This window comes from Musa acuminata, chromosome BXJ3-3, assembly GCF_036884655.1.
Source record: "Musa acuminata AAA Group cultivar baxijiao chromosome BXJ3-3, Cavendish_Baxijiao_AAA, whole genome shotgun sequence".
NCBI classification, from domain to species: domain Eukaryota; kingdom Viridiplantae; phylum Streptophyta; class Magnoliopsida; order Zingiberales; family Musaceae; genus Musa; species Musa acuminata.
Window position 1 is genome coordinate 27,217,313 of NC_088351.1, and position 19,013 is coordinate 27,236,325.

The 19,013-nt window shown below is 41.8% G+C and overlaps 1 protein-coding gene across 2 annotated transcripts; it reads right to left on the minus strand.

Moving 5' to 3' along the window:
- Positions 1 to 1,927: 1,927 nt before the first annotated feature.
- Positions 1,928 to 16,261, minus strand: LOC135633128 (golgin candidate 4-like). Of its 2 annotated transcripts, none has more exons than XM_065142240.1 (13): positions 15,904 to 16,261; positions 8,165 to 8,362; positions 7,772 to 7,910; positions 7,623 to 7,687; positions 6,700 to 6,870; positions 6,472 to 6,546; positions 5,564 to 5,683; positions 4,306 to 4,602; positions 4,151 to 4,216; positions 3,242 to 3,444; positions 2,730 to 2,784; positions 2,468 to 2,650; positions 1,928 to 2,208 (listed from the first exon to the last, which is right to left on the minus strand). In XM_065142240.1, the coding sequence occupies exons 1-13, from the start codon at positions 16,195 to 16,197 to the stop codon at positions 2,053 to 2,055; spliced, it is 2,022 nt and encodes a 673-aa protein (XP_064998312.1). In that variant the 5' UTR covers positions 16,198 to 16,261; the 3' UTR covers positions 1,928 to 2,052. The 2 variants fall into 2 exon arrangements, with proteins under 2 accessions (XP_064998312.1, XP_064998313.1); XM_065142241.1 differs by having other exon boundaries at positions 1,928 to 2,218; positions 15,904 to 16,259.
- Between the last annotated feature and the right edge of the window lie 2,752 nt (positions 16,262 to 19,013).

Consider the following 19,013-nt stretch of genomic DNA (forward strand, 5'->3'; position numbering starts at 1 on the left):
TTTGTACGCGATCAAATTGTCCGCCGTCAACTTCGTGTTTCTCATGTTCATACGGCTAATCAATTGGCCGACTCATTCACGAAACCTCTAGCTCGTAAACTCTTTGCATTACATCAGTCCAAGATTGGCCTCCTTGATAGGAGCACCATCTTGCGGGGGCATGATAGTAGATGAGATTTTCCTAACTGTTTGAGGAAATCTCTCTACTCTGTTGAGTGAAATTCTCCCTTCTAACCTGTATAAAAGGAAGGGGATATGTTAATAATAATCAACTTCTTCTGCAACTTGTTTATCTATTTATTTTCTAACAGTTACATGATAACTTCGATCTTACTATTTATTTCATTTTGAACTCTCTTTTTGGTCCTTGTTTTTTTTGGTCCTAAACAAGGTCTGGTCTATGACAGTTCCGATGGGATAGATGGGAGCAATTCAGGTTTTCATGACATGGATCATACTTATGGTGCCATAGCCATACTAAGCATGAGCATTCCATTGTATACCATTTCTGCTGAAGGTCTAATTCCTCTGAAAATATATATATATATATATATATATATATTGCATGTCTTCTTGGATGATCCAGTAACCAATCAGATACCATAAGAATTAGTCCAAGCTTGAAGCTGGGTCCAACAAATATTACTGTGCAAGTCTTCAGTTTTTTTTCTTCTTTTTTATTGTTTGTTGACGCATTTTATGATCGGTGAGTTGCTTCTTTGCTTCTGACATTGACTATGTTCGTACATTACTTTTCCTTGGAAGTTTGCTTTAGTGTGTATGCATCTTCAAGAAAAGCTATATACACCGTTTGACTAACCAAATTTCCTTTGTTTGACTTGAGATCCGCCTAATGACAAGTTCCAATGCAGTGATTATTTGATGATACTGGAAAATCAGGGTTGCAATCTTTTTTAGCATTCGGAACCCTAACAAAAGTCTGTAAATTCTTTGGCTTGTTATTATTATCTGTTTGCCCTTTTTTGTTTTGGAACATTAATTTTCAATTATTCATTTGTCTTCATATTGTTCGATGATGATGATGATGTTTCATAACATTTGATTACCTCTATGGTGCTAAATTTAGTTACTATTTCAAGAAAAGATATGGATAAATTGTGTAGGTTTCATGTAGTCAGCATTATAGCTGCCAGATGGAAAGAACATGTTAATGACATGTTTAGCTTGGTACATTGTTTTATTATTATTTCAAGTGATTGACACAAGTCAGCATATTAGTCTGGTATACTGGTACTCCTACTGGTCCAGTGAGAAGTTGAAACACGTATCTGTGCGAGGTTTTAAACCTTGTTTCATATATGTAGGCGTATGAGTTAACAGAATCAGCTTTTGACGATCCATGCTTAGTTTTGATACTACCATAAATGATGACTAGTCGTCAAAGGGATTCAAATCCAAAATGAGAAGCATAATATTTGTACTCAAAGGTGACTAGATGGTTTTGTGGTAGGATTTGACATGAAATGTGATTTACTATATCAGAGTGGATGGATGGTTTCATCTTGTTAAACTGATCAAAGGTGTTGAGAGTTTCCAATTTTTAGTTATTTTCATGAATGATGACAGCATGACGCATATAACTATGTCCTGAAGACCTGAAAACTTCATACTATTTGAGTCCTAAGAAATTTGTTCCTTGAGCATGTCATAGTAGGAGGAAAGTACATAATTTCTTGGGAACACAACTTAAGCTGAACACATACAGGGGGCGGCTATATACCATTTTTATTAGTTGAGTTTAGTGGGAAACATTAATATAAATCATTTAGAAAGTGCTTATATATATATTTGCCAAAAGGGTATCCTTTAGGCTTACCTATGTTATGTCTAGGTTAAACCAATCCCTGAACCTGACCCAGCCTAAGGCCTCCGATTTCAAACTAGACCTGGGCTTTAGACTATTGCGTTCTGCTTTGAAAAAAGAGTTAGATAAATAAAATAGAATAGAAACAATTGTTCCCTTATTATGAACAAAAAAATTAAAAAAAATTAGAAAAAAAAAAAAAAGAATGTGCACTCACAGGCAATTTTCTATCGTCCATGTTTCGATGGCAATCTTGAATCCGTTGGCGAACTGCTGCTGCTACTAGGTATGTTGGTGGCATTCTCTGGACGCGCCCAATGCTTCCGAAGATTCCCTCCTCTCTCTGTCTTCAGTTTCTTTGAGAAGAAAGTCAACCCACAGGTCTGCAAAAGACTGCCCAGACGTAAAAATAAATTAACGTTATGGATGCTCGCTCGTTTGTGCCAAACAACACTTAGTTACTGTGCGTAAACAAACACCAGGTGTGGTTTCTCTAAACATTTTTTGTGCCCTAGCTAGCTTGTTCTTTAAACATTTTATTTTTAAAAAACTTTCATCCACTCATAACCATTAAATGGAAACGTGAACATAATAGCCAAAAGTAAATCAAAAGTGTCAAAGGTTTTAAAAGAGAAATTTTACCTGATTATCTGAAGATGATGATGATGTTTCAGGTGAATTTCCTCCCAAAAAGCCTCCAACCAGACGCCCTGTCCGACCTAACATGCCCCTAACGATGCCTTTGCCAGCAGCATGTTGTGCAAAGCCTATCCTTTGCTTGTCTTCCTCGGTAAAACCCAGCATGCGAACTATAAGGTCCAAAACCTGGCACGTGTTCGGAAGTTGCAAACAGGTTTGTCATCTACAAATAATTTAAAAAGATTCTGAGTCTGAAACATGTTACCTCTTTGCTGTGGTTCCGCTGGAAGTAAGTCACTAACAATTTGATCACTATTCGCCTGTCAGCAACACAAACATCACAATTAGTCATATAAGTATTTGAAATATTCAATTTGCCAAAGTAAAGTTCAGCCATAGAAACTTTGTTCAAACAAATTTGGGTGGTGGAGCTCAAGATTCACGAACAACTATTTGGATTATGCTAAGCTGATATTTTCCCATCATCAAACTGTTTCGAGGCCAATATAAATAGACAAATCAGAGGCCATAAAATATGTTCTTATTGATTTTTACTGTAAATTATTCTACGTCTTCTAGGACCTCTGATCTGAATATACTATCTTATTCCTCTCCAATGCATTTAAGTCACTCTTTCTTATTCCAATTTGCTGTGGTTCCGCTGATCCACAACCTAAACATTTAGCCATGCAATCTGATATTCAAGTAACAGGGTCAACAAGCAAATACGCAATGTGTAAAAAAATAAAATAAAATAAACCCAGCAAGTGAAATAACCTGTCAACGCAGTTATCTGAATCCAGAGACATTCTATTTACTGTTGTCATGCTCTGCTCAAGGGCACGGCATAACTTTGCATTATCCTCCTCAAGTTTACGTATGAAGTGCTTTCCTTCTGATACGGTCCTCTCAGTCTGTGTGAGTTTAGCAATCATCTCATCTTTTTCTCTACTTGATATTTCCAGCTCATTGTTTGCAGCCTAGAAGACAGTAACATTTTCAATTCACAACTCAGAAACATTCGTAAAGATAAATAACAACAGCAGCATAAAATCTGTATTTAGTGAAAAACTATAGTCTATGACAGTTCCGCATAAACCATCCAGAATTTTGAAGTCACTCCTGGTAGTAGATAACTATATACTTGGTGACTTTTGATTATCTGAATGCTGGGACAGAGAATATAATGAGAAATTTAACTCCTGATATTTGGTTGAGGGGAATCAGGATTTTACTCTCAATCTTAGCAGAATCCAACTCCATATTTCAGAATATTTAAAATTCAGATTAGTGGCATTCCAGCTGGGAATTAATTCTTGAGCCAGACTGAATATGCTGCTCCTTTTTAATATACTTTAGCTAATCTACTCCTTTATACAACAACCAAATCCTACATCAGATCTAATGAACAGTCAAAAACGGTCTGAATGCTAGAAACTGAATCCTTTCAACCTACTTATACAAATTTTGAACTTTCTTATATCATTCATGCCTTGTTGCACCAAGCCCCTTAAAGGACCTATATATGTACTGCCTATATTCGAGTGACATGCCAATGAGTGCAAAGATCATTCATGTTATTATATGTACTGCCTGTATGAATAATAACATGCCAATGAGTGCAAAGATCAATAGTATCAACTGACATTAGATAGAAAGAAACTAAAAGTCATAATTTCATTGTACCTTTAATGAGTCAGAAAATTTAGCAGCTTCTTCTCTTACCATAGCCAAATCTTTTGCCAATCGTTCCTATTGTCCGTAACTCCAAATCAAAAAAAGAGATTATATTATGAAACACATATCATTGAAGTAATGAACAGGGATAAAGGAGAACTCGCCTTGGCTTCACTTTCAGCATAGTACTGGCCAAGGGCAGTCTCAAGGTTTAGCAATTCAACATTTTTTGAGTCAACTATGCTCCTACAGTTTGCAAGTTTTTGCATCAGATCGATAATTGCTTCATTTGACTTATGAAGTTCATCATTTTTAAGTTTCATAAACTCTTCTTTCTTCTCTATTTCATGCTTTAGAGCCTTCTCCAACTGCGATATGTGAGTTATTTGGTGTTGACAGTTTGCCTGAAGTTCCTCAATCATTTTACTATCCTCATCCATCTTGTCTGAATCTTCAAGTTCCTAATATATCGAGAAAATTCTTCAATTCAATGACCTTGATTCATAGATATAGCACGATGCAACATTTTACTGAATCTAGTAAAAGATGCTCCAATAGACAAAACAGGTATCAAGCATTATACAATGCACAAAAGTTGGCTTTAATTACATGTAACAAAAAGAATCATCTAAAAGAAATCTTAGCAATTTCCTAGAAGGCCTGTCTTGTTCTTTTACAATTCATTCAGCACATGCCCGAAATTAAATCATCATATATAACTCTATTCCTTGCAAAGAAAGAAAAAACTCTCTTTGGTAGATAAAAAATCATTGTAAGATACTAAAGTTTAAGCTACAATTTAAAAGCATGATTCTTGTCATCCTCAATGGTACGTAAAATTTCAAAAGCATGATTATTGTCATCTTCAATGGTAGGTATTATTTAAAAGGACATACCGGAAACTAATACAGAGTTAAAAAAAATAATCAAAATATTCAACAAGTACAAACGAAAACCTCTTGCCAATCTTTTGATGACAATAATCTTCATATACATTCACGCAAATACACATGTTTCAAAAGTACTCTAGGACTGAAAATTAGTCATTGATATGATTTGTTGATGAAATGATCTTCTGTTAGGATTCCTAAATTTTAGGAGTCCTTAATTTTAGAGAATTGATATTAATCTTTATTTTCCTATTTAGTTTTTTCTAGTTCTGGTAGGAGTTTTTAAGTTTTTCCTAATTATGTTAGGAGTCCTCTGATGTAGCAAATTAGGAATTACTATTTTTATTTTTGTTAGAAATCCTAGTCCTAGTTGACTAAGGATTAAATAATTCTCAAGTAATCAAATACAACTCAAAGCCTTTGGCCCACTTGGAGATTGATCACCTCGAAGCGATCAAATCCCTATCTATTTTCTTAGATAAAGTCCTAGGGTTTTGTCATCCTCAAGGAAGAAAAGGAAGGAAAACATTACCTTCTCTAGTATGTGTTGCTTAAGTCGGGCCAATTCCTGTAATGCTTTGTCTCGTTCTGTGCAGGTCTCTTCTAGTGCTTCCTCCAACTTTCTTTTTGAAAGTGCCATATTCTCTGTATCCTTCAAAGTTTTGATTAGTAAAATGCTTGTCAGTCACAAAATAGTCTTCCTATATCATTGTCCACTCAGCATGATAAAAACAGCATATGTACTAAAAGCAGACTATATCGGTAAAAGATGAGAGAAGGAACAACTCAAATCACCAGTCTCAGAGCAGATAAGTTGGAGGATATTCACAAAAAAAAAAAAGAGAAAAACAATGAATTAAATATCCAGATCTTCTTGGAATATCACACAGACAAAGAAGATCTGGACTATAAAATTTGATGATTCTCTTCTGTGATAACATGATCGAATGAAATAACTATTGAACATAGTTTACAGAAAAACAAAGCACAGAAACATTGTTAACAGTATAGGTTAATAATAGAAGCAGGACCTGTAGATTATCATGCAAGAACAAATTCACTGTGGTAAGGATTAGAATCATATCGGTGAAGAACTAAATTTGATCAAATTTTCAGACAAGGGCAATATGGGCTTAACATTAACTGAATGATTTAAGAGAAGCAGGAAGGCAAAATGAACAAAGCGGTAAAAAGAAAAAATGAACATTGCAAGAAAATGCAATCAAGCACAATCAGTGTTCTCGTAGTTGTAAATCGATATTATTCACTCAAGTACATTAGGAGTTCTGTTGATTTTGAACACAGCCATTACCAGATTGCAGAAACAGGATACAATGCCTGTACAATACTAAGACCTACTCCAGAATTTTAGTTGTTTCATGTTTCACTAAAGCATAAAAGCCACTGAAATATAAAGAACTACCTCATTGGAGCCAATACCTCAGAGTCAACTGTATTCTCAACTGAACTCTTCATGCAAAGTTTCATATTCTTCTCAAGTTCATCCTTCTCTATCTACACAATATAAACTTTGGATAAAATTTGAAGTTACTGGAAAATTAGAACAAAGAACTCAAAACAATAAATTACAATAGTTCACATGTATAGAGATAATATAAGAAAAAAAACATAACTGAAGGAGTTATTTTTCTGTCTGCAAGTATTTACCTTTAGCTTTGCATTTTCCTTCTCTAAAGTCATAATCATGCTTTTTGCATTCTCCATAGGAATATTATGTTCTTGTTCCATGTCTCTTTTCCTCAGTTCCGCTTCTAGTTGTCCTAATTCTGTTATCTTCTTATTTAAGTCCTTTTGCAACTCTTTCAACTCAATGGAGCTCTGCATGTAGAACAAAAACAATTATCTGACAGAAAACAATATGGAAGAATATGTTTAAAGAAGATAGATTATAGTATCACTATCAACTTACAATCCAATATCAACATATGCACTCAGTGCATTTGCTATCGACCCACATACAGCAGTAACTAAACTACAGTTTGAAGTGTATGCACCAACAGCTCAATACAAATTGTGTGCATCAAGTAATACAAAGGCTTCTTAAGACCAAAGGATCCTAAACTAACTGAGATAGTGTTTTCTGTGTGAACTTGAAGTAAAAATAACATGGGTGTTGCGAGGGAGGTGAGCCAACATGCATGCATGGGGATGGAGAGAGAGAGAGAGAGAGAGAGATTTTAACCATAAATAAAAAAAAACAATGAAAAGGAGGCTAACTGGACCAGACTGCCTGATCTGTGTGTGATTTTGTCAATACCAGTAAATACCGCTTGGTAAGTACCGGTCAATGTGATATATAGAATCATGGACCTAAATACCACAAGATACAGAAAGCTCATAGAGTTTATCAGCATGAAGTTGAAACCTCTAAAGGTAAATGTTTAGTTAAGCTTTTATACCAATTATGAAAAGCATAATGAATAAATTAATTGTGTAGCCTATTTGTATACGGAGATAAATTAATGGACTTGGTAAAATTATATGATAACTTATAATAGACTGGTTTTAGTGAAAATCCTGAAAATTTCTAACAGAACATGTATCAAACTGAGGATTTAAGTGAAACTCGCCCTTTTTTTATCCATCTTCAGATCATTAAGTTCGCTCTGATAAGACTCATTCAGCTGGCATTCCTCTGTAAAAAGTTCAATATTAAAAAAAACAAGAAAACCGAATAATGCAATGACACAAAGACCCAATATAAGAAATATTACAACACCTTGCAGTTTCTGTTTTAAAAGTAATGCACTTTCGTGCTCTTGGTCGAGTTGCTCCCTTAGTTGTTTAATTTCAGCCTCGAGGCTAACCTTTACTGCTGCCAGAGATATGTTGGTCTCTTGAAACAAACCTGGATGCTCCTACATAGCAATCATCAAAAGTCATGCATGCTTAAACAATAACTGAAAAAAACAATGAAATTGATCATACAATGACCAAAACAATGAATAGCGGATAAACCAGAGAGTTGAATAGTCACGAACCAATGAATAGACAGTATCCATGCAGAATTTTCTTCAATTAATTTACTTGAAGATAAATAAATGTGTTCTGAAATGTAGTGTCAAGAAGTTCCTAGCATTTATGATATGAAGGACAAAACAACAATTACAACCTGTCCATTGCCCTGTGAATTTGCATATGTCAGCTCCATATTTCGTTTCACAGCATCATGCTCTTGAGTTTGTATGGCCCCATTGCTGATACCATCCTGCTTGGGAACATTAACCTTAGATGAATGGTTTCCCATAGGATGTGGCTTCTGTTGGGAAATATGTATTTGCCATCTATTGGGGGACACTTCAGCATTTCCCTGAAAAAAATTTAAGCTGTATGATAGAGAACTGCCTAAAACCTTTTCATGCGGCCCCAATACCTAAAACCTTCACCAACACATGCAGCAAATGTACTTCAAATACTAATGATATAAATTAACAATCCTACCTTCAAGATATCATAATGAATAGATCAGAAGTACCATTACTTCCAAAAGGAGCCATATTAATATCAATCATCATTTGACATTAAAAAAAGCTAATTCAAATAATGAACAAGCACATTCATACCAAGGGAAGACAACTAAAAAAAACATCCTACAAAAGTTTAACTCAGGCGGGCAATGGAAAAGATGAGGTTTCAAAATGTTTCAATGTTCACAAGTTACTAAATATATTGACACAAGAAAAAAAGAATAATAAAACCTTTTGTCATTACTCATGGCCAAGTGACACATGCTTCTATGAGAACTAGAAATTGCTATGGTTCAAGATTAGAATTTATGAATACTGGATTTTCTTTTTAGTTTTAATTTGCATTAAAATATAATCCAAAACAAAAACTATACCAAAATACTGATGAGTGATGACCAAGTTACTTAAAAACAAAAACAATACAATGAAGGGTGTACCGCACGGTACACTTGCCATAACAAATGGCCTGCTTGGTTTTTGTGTGGGCAGTAAGCTTGGATTGCATAGAAGCTTTGCATTATTCTCCAAATCAAGAAACAAGGAAAACTGAAAGCAATTTTTTTAGTTTCTTTGCTTTTTTTTTCGAATAACTTGTTTCTTGTTTCACTATAGATGCATATGTTAATTGATGTTTGCTTCTAATACATGCTTTTCTTGTTTAATTATGCTGTACTTGTTTCTAACAGACTTAGTTAGATCTAAGTCAAACCTCGATGATTTGCATAGAACCAAGACTAGAACCTCAATGATTTTTCCTAGATCCATGCAGATTCAACACATCCATGTGGATCTAGGCTAGATCATATATGTGGAACCGATCAAGATTGACGTACATCTAGCTGACAAAGATGAATAAATCAAAGCTAAATTAATATGCATTAACTAAGATTAATGCATATCTAAGCTAGATCCTCTCAGATCTGACCAATATTGATGCAAATCAACATTACATCACATGTTGATCTAGACTAGATATAACCAATCTATGAAGAATCTACACCAATCTGATCTAGATCGATGTAGATCTAGTCTAATCTGCAAAGATCTAGGTCATATATCCAATACTCGAGCATAATTATTTTATTGTCCACCTGAATTTGTTTATTAACATTTATAGAAAAATGATACTAAATCGGCATGGTGCCACCCTGATATTTGAAGCATCATCATCATTGATAGTGCATCTACTACTACTATATCAGTAATAGTGAAGGAATAACAAGGCTGAAACAGTATATGGCTGGTGAATTCTCTGACATGGTTGATTGCACAAGGTCCCTCACTAAGTCAAATTTCTCAGGCATCATTGAATTGAAAAAAAACTTGCTAAGCAAGTATCTAACAACTTGTATATCATAAGTACGAAGTATCACGGACAAAATTGTAAACAAGATGTTTGATATAATGCTTATGTATGTCCGTGTCTTTTGGTTTGTTTATGCTTTGCACAGCATGTAGAGGGACGGTCGAAGGCTTAACAACCCCATTTTAGTTGGGTTTAATGGTCGTTTTAGGATTCTAAATAAAGATTGTGTCATGTGGACACTTGTGAGAGATGTTCGGTCTGTAGTGGACCATTTTGGACCCTTTGTTGTGCAACTGTTCAGGGTTTGTAAAGTTTGTTTGTAATTTGCATTGGCTATGAGTGTTTTCTGAAATAAAGGCTTGTGGATCCCGAGTGAGACGCTTTCTCTAACCCGTTTTCTCATTTGTAGATCCTAAGGGACCATAGGAGGTTTCGGGGACGCTGACCTTTGCGGACGAACACACAAGGGTGTCACACGACTTAAGCAAAACCAGCTAAGTTTGTAACAGATGGTATCAGAGCGGGACAAGCACTCATAGAAACACTTGGCATGCAAACGTGGGGGACCTAGCGGGGCTGCGTTGAGGGCAGCCAGCACGCGCGATCGTTTGGGGGGAAAACAGGCATGGAGATGTAGGGAAAAGGAGTCACTCAAAGGAGTGAGCATCTGAGATTGACATTCAGAGGAATGGCCAACCCTTCGCGCAAGAGGCACCACGAGGACAAGCAAGCTTGGAAGAATGCGTAGCGCACAAAGGTTAGGATGGATGAGTTCGAGCTACGGCTCGACGTTGACAACCATATACAATGGTGCTCAAGGCAAGCGAGGCACTTGGTAAAGGATGAGACCATGTAAGATGGAATGGGTTGTTCAGCGACCGAAAGAATTGTGCAAAGCTCATAGAGCTGAGAGGAATTGCTAACTCGAAGAATTCAGTACTCATGCAAAGGCTTATATGCGAACGATAGAGTGTTTGTGGTCATCCCAAGGCAACCGAAATTCGGCGCCATAGAGCATTGAAACTTTCTCTTCAGCATGGGAAGGATACGTCCGTAGGACGCTGAAGTGTGCAGCGAGTTTAGCATGTTGCTAGGCCTTGAGGGGTGCAACGGGAGCTATATTGACGTGGAGTCGCAATCTAGCAAGTGCGTTTGCGGGAGGCAAAACAATACACAGTTTGTTCAGCAAGGCAAAGTAGTACAAGGGGATGGTGGTCTCCGAAACTTTCAAAGAGAAGGAAGCGAAAAGAAAAGTTGCTCCAACGGGACATATATCCATGAAGGATAAGTCTCGGCTCTCCAAAAGGAGAACCATGTGCAACAGACCGCACATATTGAGGAGTACCTCAAAACAACTTCATAAAGCTCAACGGACCGAACGAGTGGCGAGGAGTCGTCGCATGATCTTGCTTGAGATAATGCATTGGGGGAATGCATTGCGAGATCAAGTGGGGAAGCGACCCAAGACAACACAAATGAAGGTACACTTTGAGTCGATATGGAGATCAGACTCAATGGAGGGCTGACCCGTGGAATAGTGGGCACGAGGGCCACCATTAACTCAATACAAAACGAGGAGCGAAGCAACTTGGGTGTAACTTGACGAAGTACCCAAGTCGCATGAAGAGAACTGGCATAGAAGATGAAACATGGAGTGGAGGCACGGAGCTTTCCTTGAATAGAGGCAAGAGCAGGATTATGTCGTTCCATGGGTCCTTCATTCTGAAGGAGTGGACTCATCTTGTATGGTGCCAAAGACGAAGGGAGTTTCTGGGCACATACACCTTATCTCGGAGAAGCATTTGATGGAGGAACTAATGTGACTCAACTTGCGGAGGCAAAGTTGGGTTCAGAAGGCCATGAGACGGGGCAAGAGGACGCGAAGGTAGGTAACTCTTAAAGAATATGCCATAGTGTTATCATTCAAGTTGTCATGAAGGAAGCGGTGTGCAACAGAGATTGTGCTGGTAGGGGCAGAGGCCTAGGATCCAGACAATGGTGCACTAATTTCAGCAACGTCAGTGGACTTCGGGAGCTACTAGGCGACAGACTGTCTTAGAGCTGTGCTTCGTCTGAGTATGACCCAAGAGCGGGTGGATGAAGGTCGATTGTCAAAGGAGCGAACACAATCGAATGTGGAAGAGGCCTTGCGATGTGTTGGCAGAGGCCACATATAGAGGGATCACAATCCAAGTTCATCCCATAAGGATCAGAATGCAATGGGGATGTCACCAAGAGGTGACATAGTGCAGCGGATCATGGTGGAACAGTTCGTGACAATACGATACACACAAATATAGTCCCGTGAGGGACTATATCATACGGAGGTATGATCGGGAGCTATTGAGAGCTCCACTTCGGTGAACAACACGACGGCAAGAAGTACTATGGATTCAAGGAGTGAAAGTCATGGTATCGCAAAGGAAGGTCTTCCATGCGTGCATCGAATTTTGCATCGGATGAAAGTCTTGGTCATCAGCATATGAGGGTTGTATACTACCGAGGGAAAAGTTCAAATGCAAGTACCAGTAAGTCTTATTGGAGGGACTTAATTATGCAGAGGTATGACCGACGTGGATGGAGAGTTGGACTACTCCAGAGCTCACATTCACTTAAGGGAGCCCGACAAGTTAGAGGACAAGGCCGAGTAAGCGAACGTTGCTACCAAGAAAGCTAAGGAGAACAGAATCGGTGCGAACCCTACAACATGATGACAGAGGTCATATATGGGAGTTGTATTCTGTCTTTCCATCGACCAAGGGGAATTACTTGGATAACACAGAGGTGTTGAAGCAAAGGGTCGAAATGGTTGAGGAAGCGACGACGAGTCTAGAGGGACTTAGCTACCCAAAAACAAAGCATCGGTTAAAATAGATATGGATTCAGAGAAGTGCCACCGAGACATATCTACCGATCGTGAAGGGATGTAGATATGAGGTGACGGATAGTAGGGCCATGGGCATGGCAGTGCCAAGGTACTATAGAGGCAGGACTTCCGTGAAGTCATCGATCCCTTGCTCTCATGGAGGGAGAGCGCTTGGTCGTGAAAGGGGCCGAGAAAGTGGAGCATGCGGAGGCAAACTCCAAGTACCAAGACGAGGCTGAAGAGCAGAGGCCAAGAAACTTCATAAGACCGGTGTGAATGAGCTTCTCATCAAGATAGCCGAAAGTGAAGGACTTCGACTTCGGGTCGTGCAAGAGTGCATGACCAAGGAACGAATGAACGAAGTAAGCAGTACGCGGTGTTATACCTTTGCTACTCAGTGGAGTAGGCGACAGGGTTGATGGAGAAGACGGTACAATCCCAGAGGCGATCAAAACTATTAAAAACTTACTCCAAGTTGGAGTAAAAACTTCCTACATTCCAAAAGTTCGATGGCATTGAGAAAGTGAACCATAGTAGTAGCTAACTCAACGCAAGGAGTGCAAGCACTTCGAGTGCTTCAGAAGTGTGAGCAAAAAGCAGGCGAAGACAAGTAACCAACTCGATGCATGGAGTACAACCCTCGAGGAAGCGGGCGAAGTCAAGTAACCTTTGCCTTCTCAACTCTTAAAAGAATGGGCGAAACCGAGTATCCCAATTCTCTTAGCTATCCAGCAAAGGAGCTCTGCACATGTTCAAAGACCCTTCGAAGAAACAAAATGAAAGACGATAGTTGTCAAATCCTCACCAATGGTGATCATTTCTACTTAGAATAGATTATCCGCTTTATTTTCCCAAGAGAATGCCAAACGAAAGCGGAAGTGATGCGAACCTACTTAAAAGTGACAACTAAGTGAAAGAAGAGTCGATAGGCAAATTTTGTGGAGGAATGACCCAAAAACTTCAAAAGTTTACGAGGCGATGCTCGTTAAAGCTCCAACAAGCATCCATCCAATTCAAGCAGTATGAGGCATTTAAGAGACTGACGCATAGTAAGGATGGTTTTTTCCTTCATCTGAAGGATCCGTAGGAACCAACAGGGATCAACACAACTGAGCCAACCCCACACGAGAGTCAGAGTCATTGGTGAGTTGAAATAGCATGACGGATAAAAAGTTCGACTACTAAACAACAACAGCGGAGAGCAGCTGAGAGCCAAGAGGTGCATTGCAGTTGGAACAGAAAATTGAAGACTCAACAAAGGCGAGGAGTTGTAGTGTCGGTAAAGTCTTCGACGAGGACGTCGAAGGAATAAGTTGACGAGAATGTCATAGACAAAATTGTAAAGAGGATGTTTGATATAATGCTTATGTATGTTCATATCTTTTGGTTTGTTTATGCTTTGCACAGTATGTAGAGGGACGGTCGAACGCTTAACAACCCCATTTTAGTTGGGTTTGGTGGTCGTTTTAGGCTTGTAAATAAATGTTATGTCATGTGGACACTTGTGAGGGATGTTCGATCTGTAGTGGACCATTTTGGACCCTTTGTGTACAACCGTTCAGGACTTGTAAACTCTGTTAGTAATTTACATTGGCTATGAAGTGTTTTCTGAAATAAAGGCTTGTGGATCCCAAGTGAGACGCTTTCTCTAACATATTTTCTCTTTTGTATGTCCTAAGGAATCATAGGAGGTTTCAAGGAGGCTGACCTTTGCGGACGGACACGCAAGGGTGCCGCATGACTTAGGCAAAACCAACTAAGTCCGTGATAGAAAGTTGAAAAGACAATGTTTATGATGACTCCCAACTTACTAATATCATTACTGCATCAATGAAGCACTATTACATGCTTGAGGATGCCAAGGAGCACAATCATAGTTATGGTTCATCCCAGTATGAAAATGATAGTGGAAGTGAACCTGCTGGTGATTAACAAATTATCAGGATTGCCAATGCGAGGGATTTAGTGGCAGCAGAGGAATTGAGGGGCCTACTCAATTAAAAAAGGGTCCTGTATGAGGTAGCCAGCCTCACCCCAGGGCGGGTTGGATGTTTCTTGCACTTTTTCAGTTGAGGTCAATGTCAGATCTCGTAGATATTAACCTCATGACATTGCCCTCATAGAGTGCTAAATAAACCAGGTTTGACAATTGCAATGAACATGATGAGAAATAAATATATGTGATTAAGCTTCAACTATATCCCCCTCAGATTTTGAAAATTAAGGGATGAATCTCAGGTTGAAGCAAAAATACTATTATTGTGTTGTTGCCAAAATCCAGATTATGACAATTGCAATAGACATGATGAGAATAAATATATTGGTAAAGCAATCGTGAAGTTATTAAACTTCAACTATATCCCCCTTAGATTTTGAAAAGTAGACTCAGGTTGAAGCAAAAATAATAGTCTGGAGTTCTAGCCAAAATCCAGATTGTCTTGTTAGACCCCACTGTTATATGGAAAAGTAACACAAGAATCTTAGCACTCAAGCATTTGTGTTAGGAACCAAATCAATCATGATTCTAAATTTCTAATCTTCTAAATCTAATTCTTCTCCCTTGGACCACATTAAAAACCCTAGTAGTGCCAAGATCCTTGCAGAACCAAAGTCTTATGCATGTGCATAAGCAAAATCCTGGTAGTATCAATTCTTTGCATCATTCTAGCTGCACCGCATAAACTTGCAATTCATTCCTCACAAACTGATAGTATGCGCAAAGAAAAGCTGCGTGCAATGAAGAGTGCACTTTGGACCTCTGAAAACAGAAATCTACAGTTTGTATTGTATTCAGGAAACACCAAGAGAAAGATGGAACAAAAAAGATAATTAATACAGATCTTCGCCGTGTCTGGAAATTCTGAATCATAGTCCAATACCCAATAAACGCAACTGCAATCGACGTATCATGCATTTTTTACACGCTCTCATAATTACTACAGATAGATATCCCAAATTTCATCGCAAGTAAATGATCGAATCACCCAGCAGAAATGCAAAGGCACAAAAGAGAAAAGGGTCACCGGGATGGCCTATAGAATTGCAAGATCTTCGGTTATATTCAACGCATAGCAACACCAGCCATGGTTCTTGAAACGCAATTAGCAATAGATACCCCATTTTTCAAGATCTTGATACAGTATACGCTTAGAGTCTAAATCCATTGACCAGAGAAATGAATGTCATCGTTCAGCTTCACAAACTGGGCGTACCTCGTCCTGGCGTCCGGAATCGACCCCATTGGCGATGGGAGAACCAGGCGGTGGCGATACCCTCGGCAGGCTCCGGCGGGGAAACCGACGTGGCGACTCCTCGCCTTCGGCGGCAAGAGCCTGGGGGCCGTGGGGCTCGTCGGCAGCGTCCAAGATCCCGTCGGCGATCCGGGTGAGGCTCTCCTTGTAGGTGGTGATCGAACCCCGCATCCTCCGGGCCTCCTCGGATCCGACGACGTCAGTCGACAGAGGGTTTCGATGGATCAAGCAATCTTGGGCAGATCTGACGAGCATAGAAACGAGGAAGGGAGGGAGGGAGGGAGGGGGAAGCAAAGCGTCAAGAAACTATCGTTTCGACGCTCGCCCTTCTAACCGTCTGTTTCTTGCTTCGAGGTAATGATGACGAACACGGGCGTAGTGACTTGGCCACCGCACGGGCACCGATGAGGTGGCTCATACACTAGACCCTATTAAATCGGGTTCGATTACTTTTAGTTGGGCGAGACCCGAGTTAGCATGGAATAGTCTGATTTGGATTTAGGTGTCTAATAAGTAATTACTCGGAATCGTATTCAAAGACTGTTTATATATCTCTAAATGGGACCTCTCCGCTGCAACGGCAGCACATATCGCCATTTCTCTCACGTCCTTTGTTTCATCACTTCTGATGCGGACAGCATCTGTTTAAGCCGTGGCCTCGGGGCCGATGCGGCTTGGTTCGGGTCCGGAATGCAGTGATCTCTGTGGGGGGCGCTCCTCGAGGTCTCCCGGCAGCTGTGCGTGGCGATTCGGGTCGGGACGTCGGGTCCGCAGGTCGACCGTAGCTCGGGTCGGCGGTAGGTCGGCGGCAGGTCGGCACAGCTCGGGTCGGCAGGTCGGCCACAGCACCTGAAGAGTCGACCATCTAGTACCTACACAAAGGTCGGGCCGAGGCGCTCGGCCCGACCCCTCCGACGGCTAAGTTAGCGATGTGGAGAGAGTTTTGGAGGAAGAGATGCCTCCTTCCAAGTGTGGAGTGTGAGTGTGTCCTCCGAAGTGGGAGTTTTTTCCCTCTCCGTCCCCCCTCTTCTAATGAGCAAGAGGGTATTTATAGGGAAGCAATCTGCTTCCTAAGCTGCCCACTTGCAGGGGGCAGGTCGGCATTAATGTGCCTCGGTCAACGTGTTAGACTTGAGTTTTGACAAGGGGCAGGTTGGTATTAATGGCACCTCGATCAACGTGTTGGCCAGTTTGACCAGGTGCTGAGGCGTGATGGGACAGGTGACGTCAGCCAGTCTTGTCGCCATTATTTCCCTCATCATATTCCCCCCCGAAAGGAGCTATGCGTCGGTTGTCACGCAAGGGGAGCCTGATGCATGGCTTCTGTCTTCAAGTGGGCTGGCCGTGCGGACGCAATTTTGGGGAGAATGGAGCCGAGGAGCATAAGGCTGTTGGGTAGGTTGGGCCGACGAGTTGCGAGTCGGAGATCGAACTGGAGCGACTCGTAATGAGCGGATCGACGAGTCGTAAGTCGGGAACTGAACTGGAGCTACTCGTAATGAGCGGATCGACGAGTCGTAAGTCGGAGATCGAACTGGAGCGACTCGTAATGAGCGGATCGACGAGTCGTAAGTCGGGAACTAAACTGGGGCTACTCGTAATGAGCGGATCGACGAGTCGTAAGTCGGAGATCGAACTGGAGCGACTCATAATGAGCGGATCGACGAGTCGTAAGTCGGGAACTGAACTGGAGCGACTCGTAATGAGCGAATCGACGAGTCGTAAGTCGGGAACTGAACTGGAGTGACTCATAATGAGCGGATCGACGAGTCGTAAGTCGGGAACTGAACTGGGGCTACTCGTAATGAGCGGATCGACGAGTCGTAAGTCGGAGATCGAACTGGAGCGACTCGTAATGAGCGGATCGACGAGTCGTAAGTCGGGAACTGAACTGGAGCGACTCGTAATGAGCGAATCGACGAGTCGTAAGTCGGGAACTGAACTGGAGTGACTCGTGATATGACTGGATCGACGAGTCGCAAGTCGGAGGCCGAACTAGAGCGACTCGTAATGAGCGGATCGACGAGTCGTAAGTCGGGAACTGAACTGGAGTGACTCGTGATATGATTGGATCCACAAGTCGCAAGTCGGAGGCCGAACTGGAGCGACTCGTTATATGACTGGATCGACGAGTCGTAAGTCGGGAACTGAACTGGAGTGACTCGTGATATGATTGGATCGACGAGTCGCAAGTCGGAGGCCGAACTGGAGCGACTCGTTATATGACTGGATCGACGAGTCGCAAGTCGGGAACTGGACTGGAGCGACTCGTGATATGAACTGAGCCGGCGAGTTGCAAGTCGATGGTTGAACTGGAGCGACTCGGGCTATGAACTGAGCCGGCGCACGGGGTGGTTACGCGCGTGGTGCCGAGACGCGGTGGGTTGCGCGCGTGGTGCCGAGACGCGCGGGGTGGTTACGCGCGTGGTGCCGAGATGCGGGGGGTCGCGCGCATGGCCGAGGAGCCGAGAAGTTGACGCGGGCTGGCCGCGCATGGGGCCGAGTGGCCGAGGTGCTCGGCGCAGGCGGGCAGACCGTGCTGGCCGTGCGCGCATGGCCGAGGAGCCGAGAAGCTGACGCGGGCTGGCCGCGCATGGGGCCGAAGTGCTCGATGCAAGCGGGCAGACCGTAATGGCCATGCGCGCGTGGCCGAGGAGCCGAGAAGCTGACGTAGGCTGGCCGCGCATGGGGCCGAGTGGCCGAGGTGCTCAGCGCAGGCGGGTAGACCGTGCTGGCCGTGCGCGCGTGGCCGAGGTGCTCGGCGCAGGCGGGCAGACCGTGCTGGCCGTGCGCGCATGGCCGAGGAGCCGAGAAGCTGACGCGGGCTGACCGCGCATGGGGCCGCGGCAGCAAGCTACGCTGGCTGTTCGCGCGCGGGGTGCCGACGCGGTCGGGCTGGCCGTGCGCGTGTGACCGAGGGGTCGAGGCAGCGCTGGCTGCGCACGGTGCTGAGGGGCCGAGGCAGCGTATTGGCTGCAGCGCGTTGCTGCGCATGAGGCCGAGGCAGCGTGATGGCTGCGGCGTGTTGGCTGCGCATGAGGCCGAGGGGCCGAGGTAGCGTGATGGCTGCG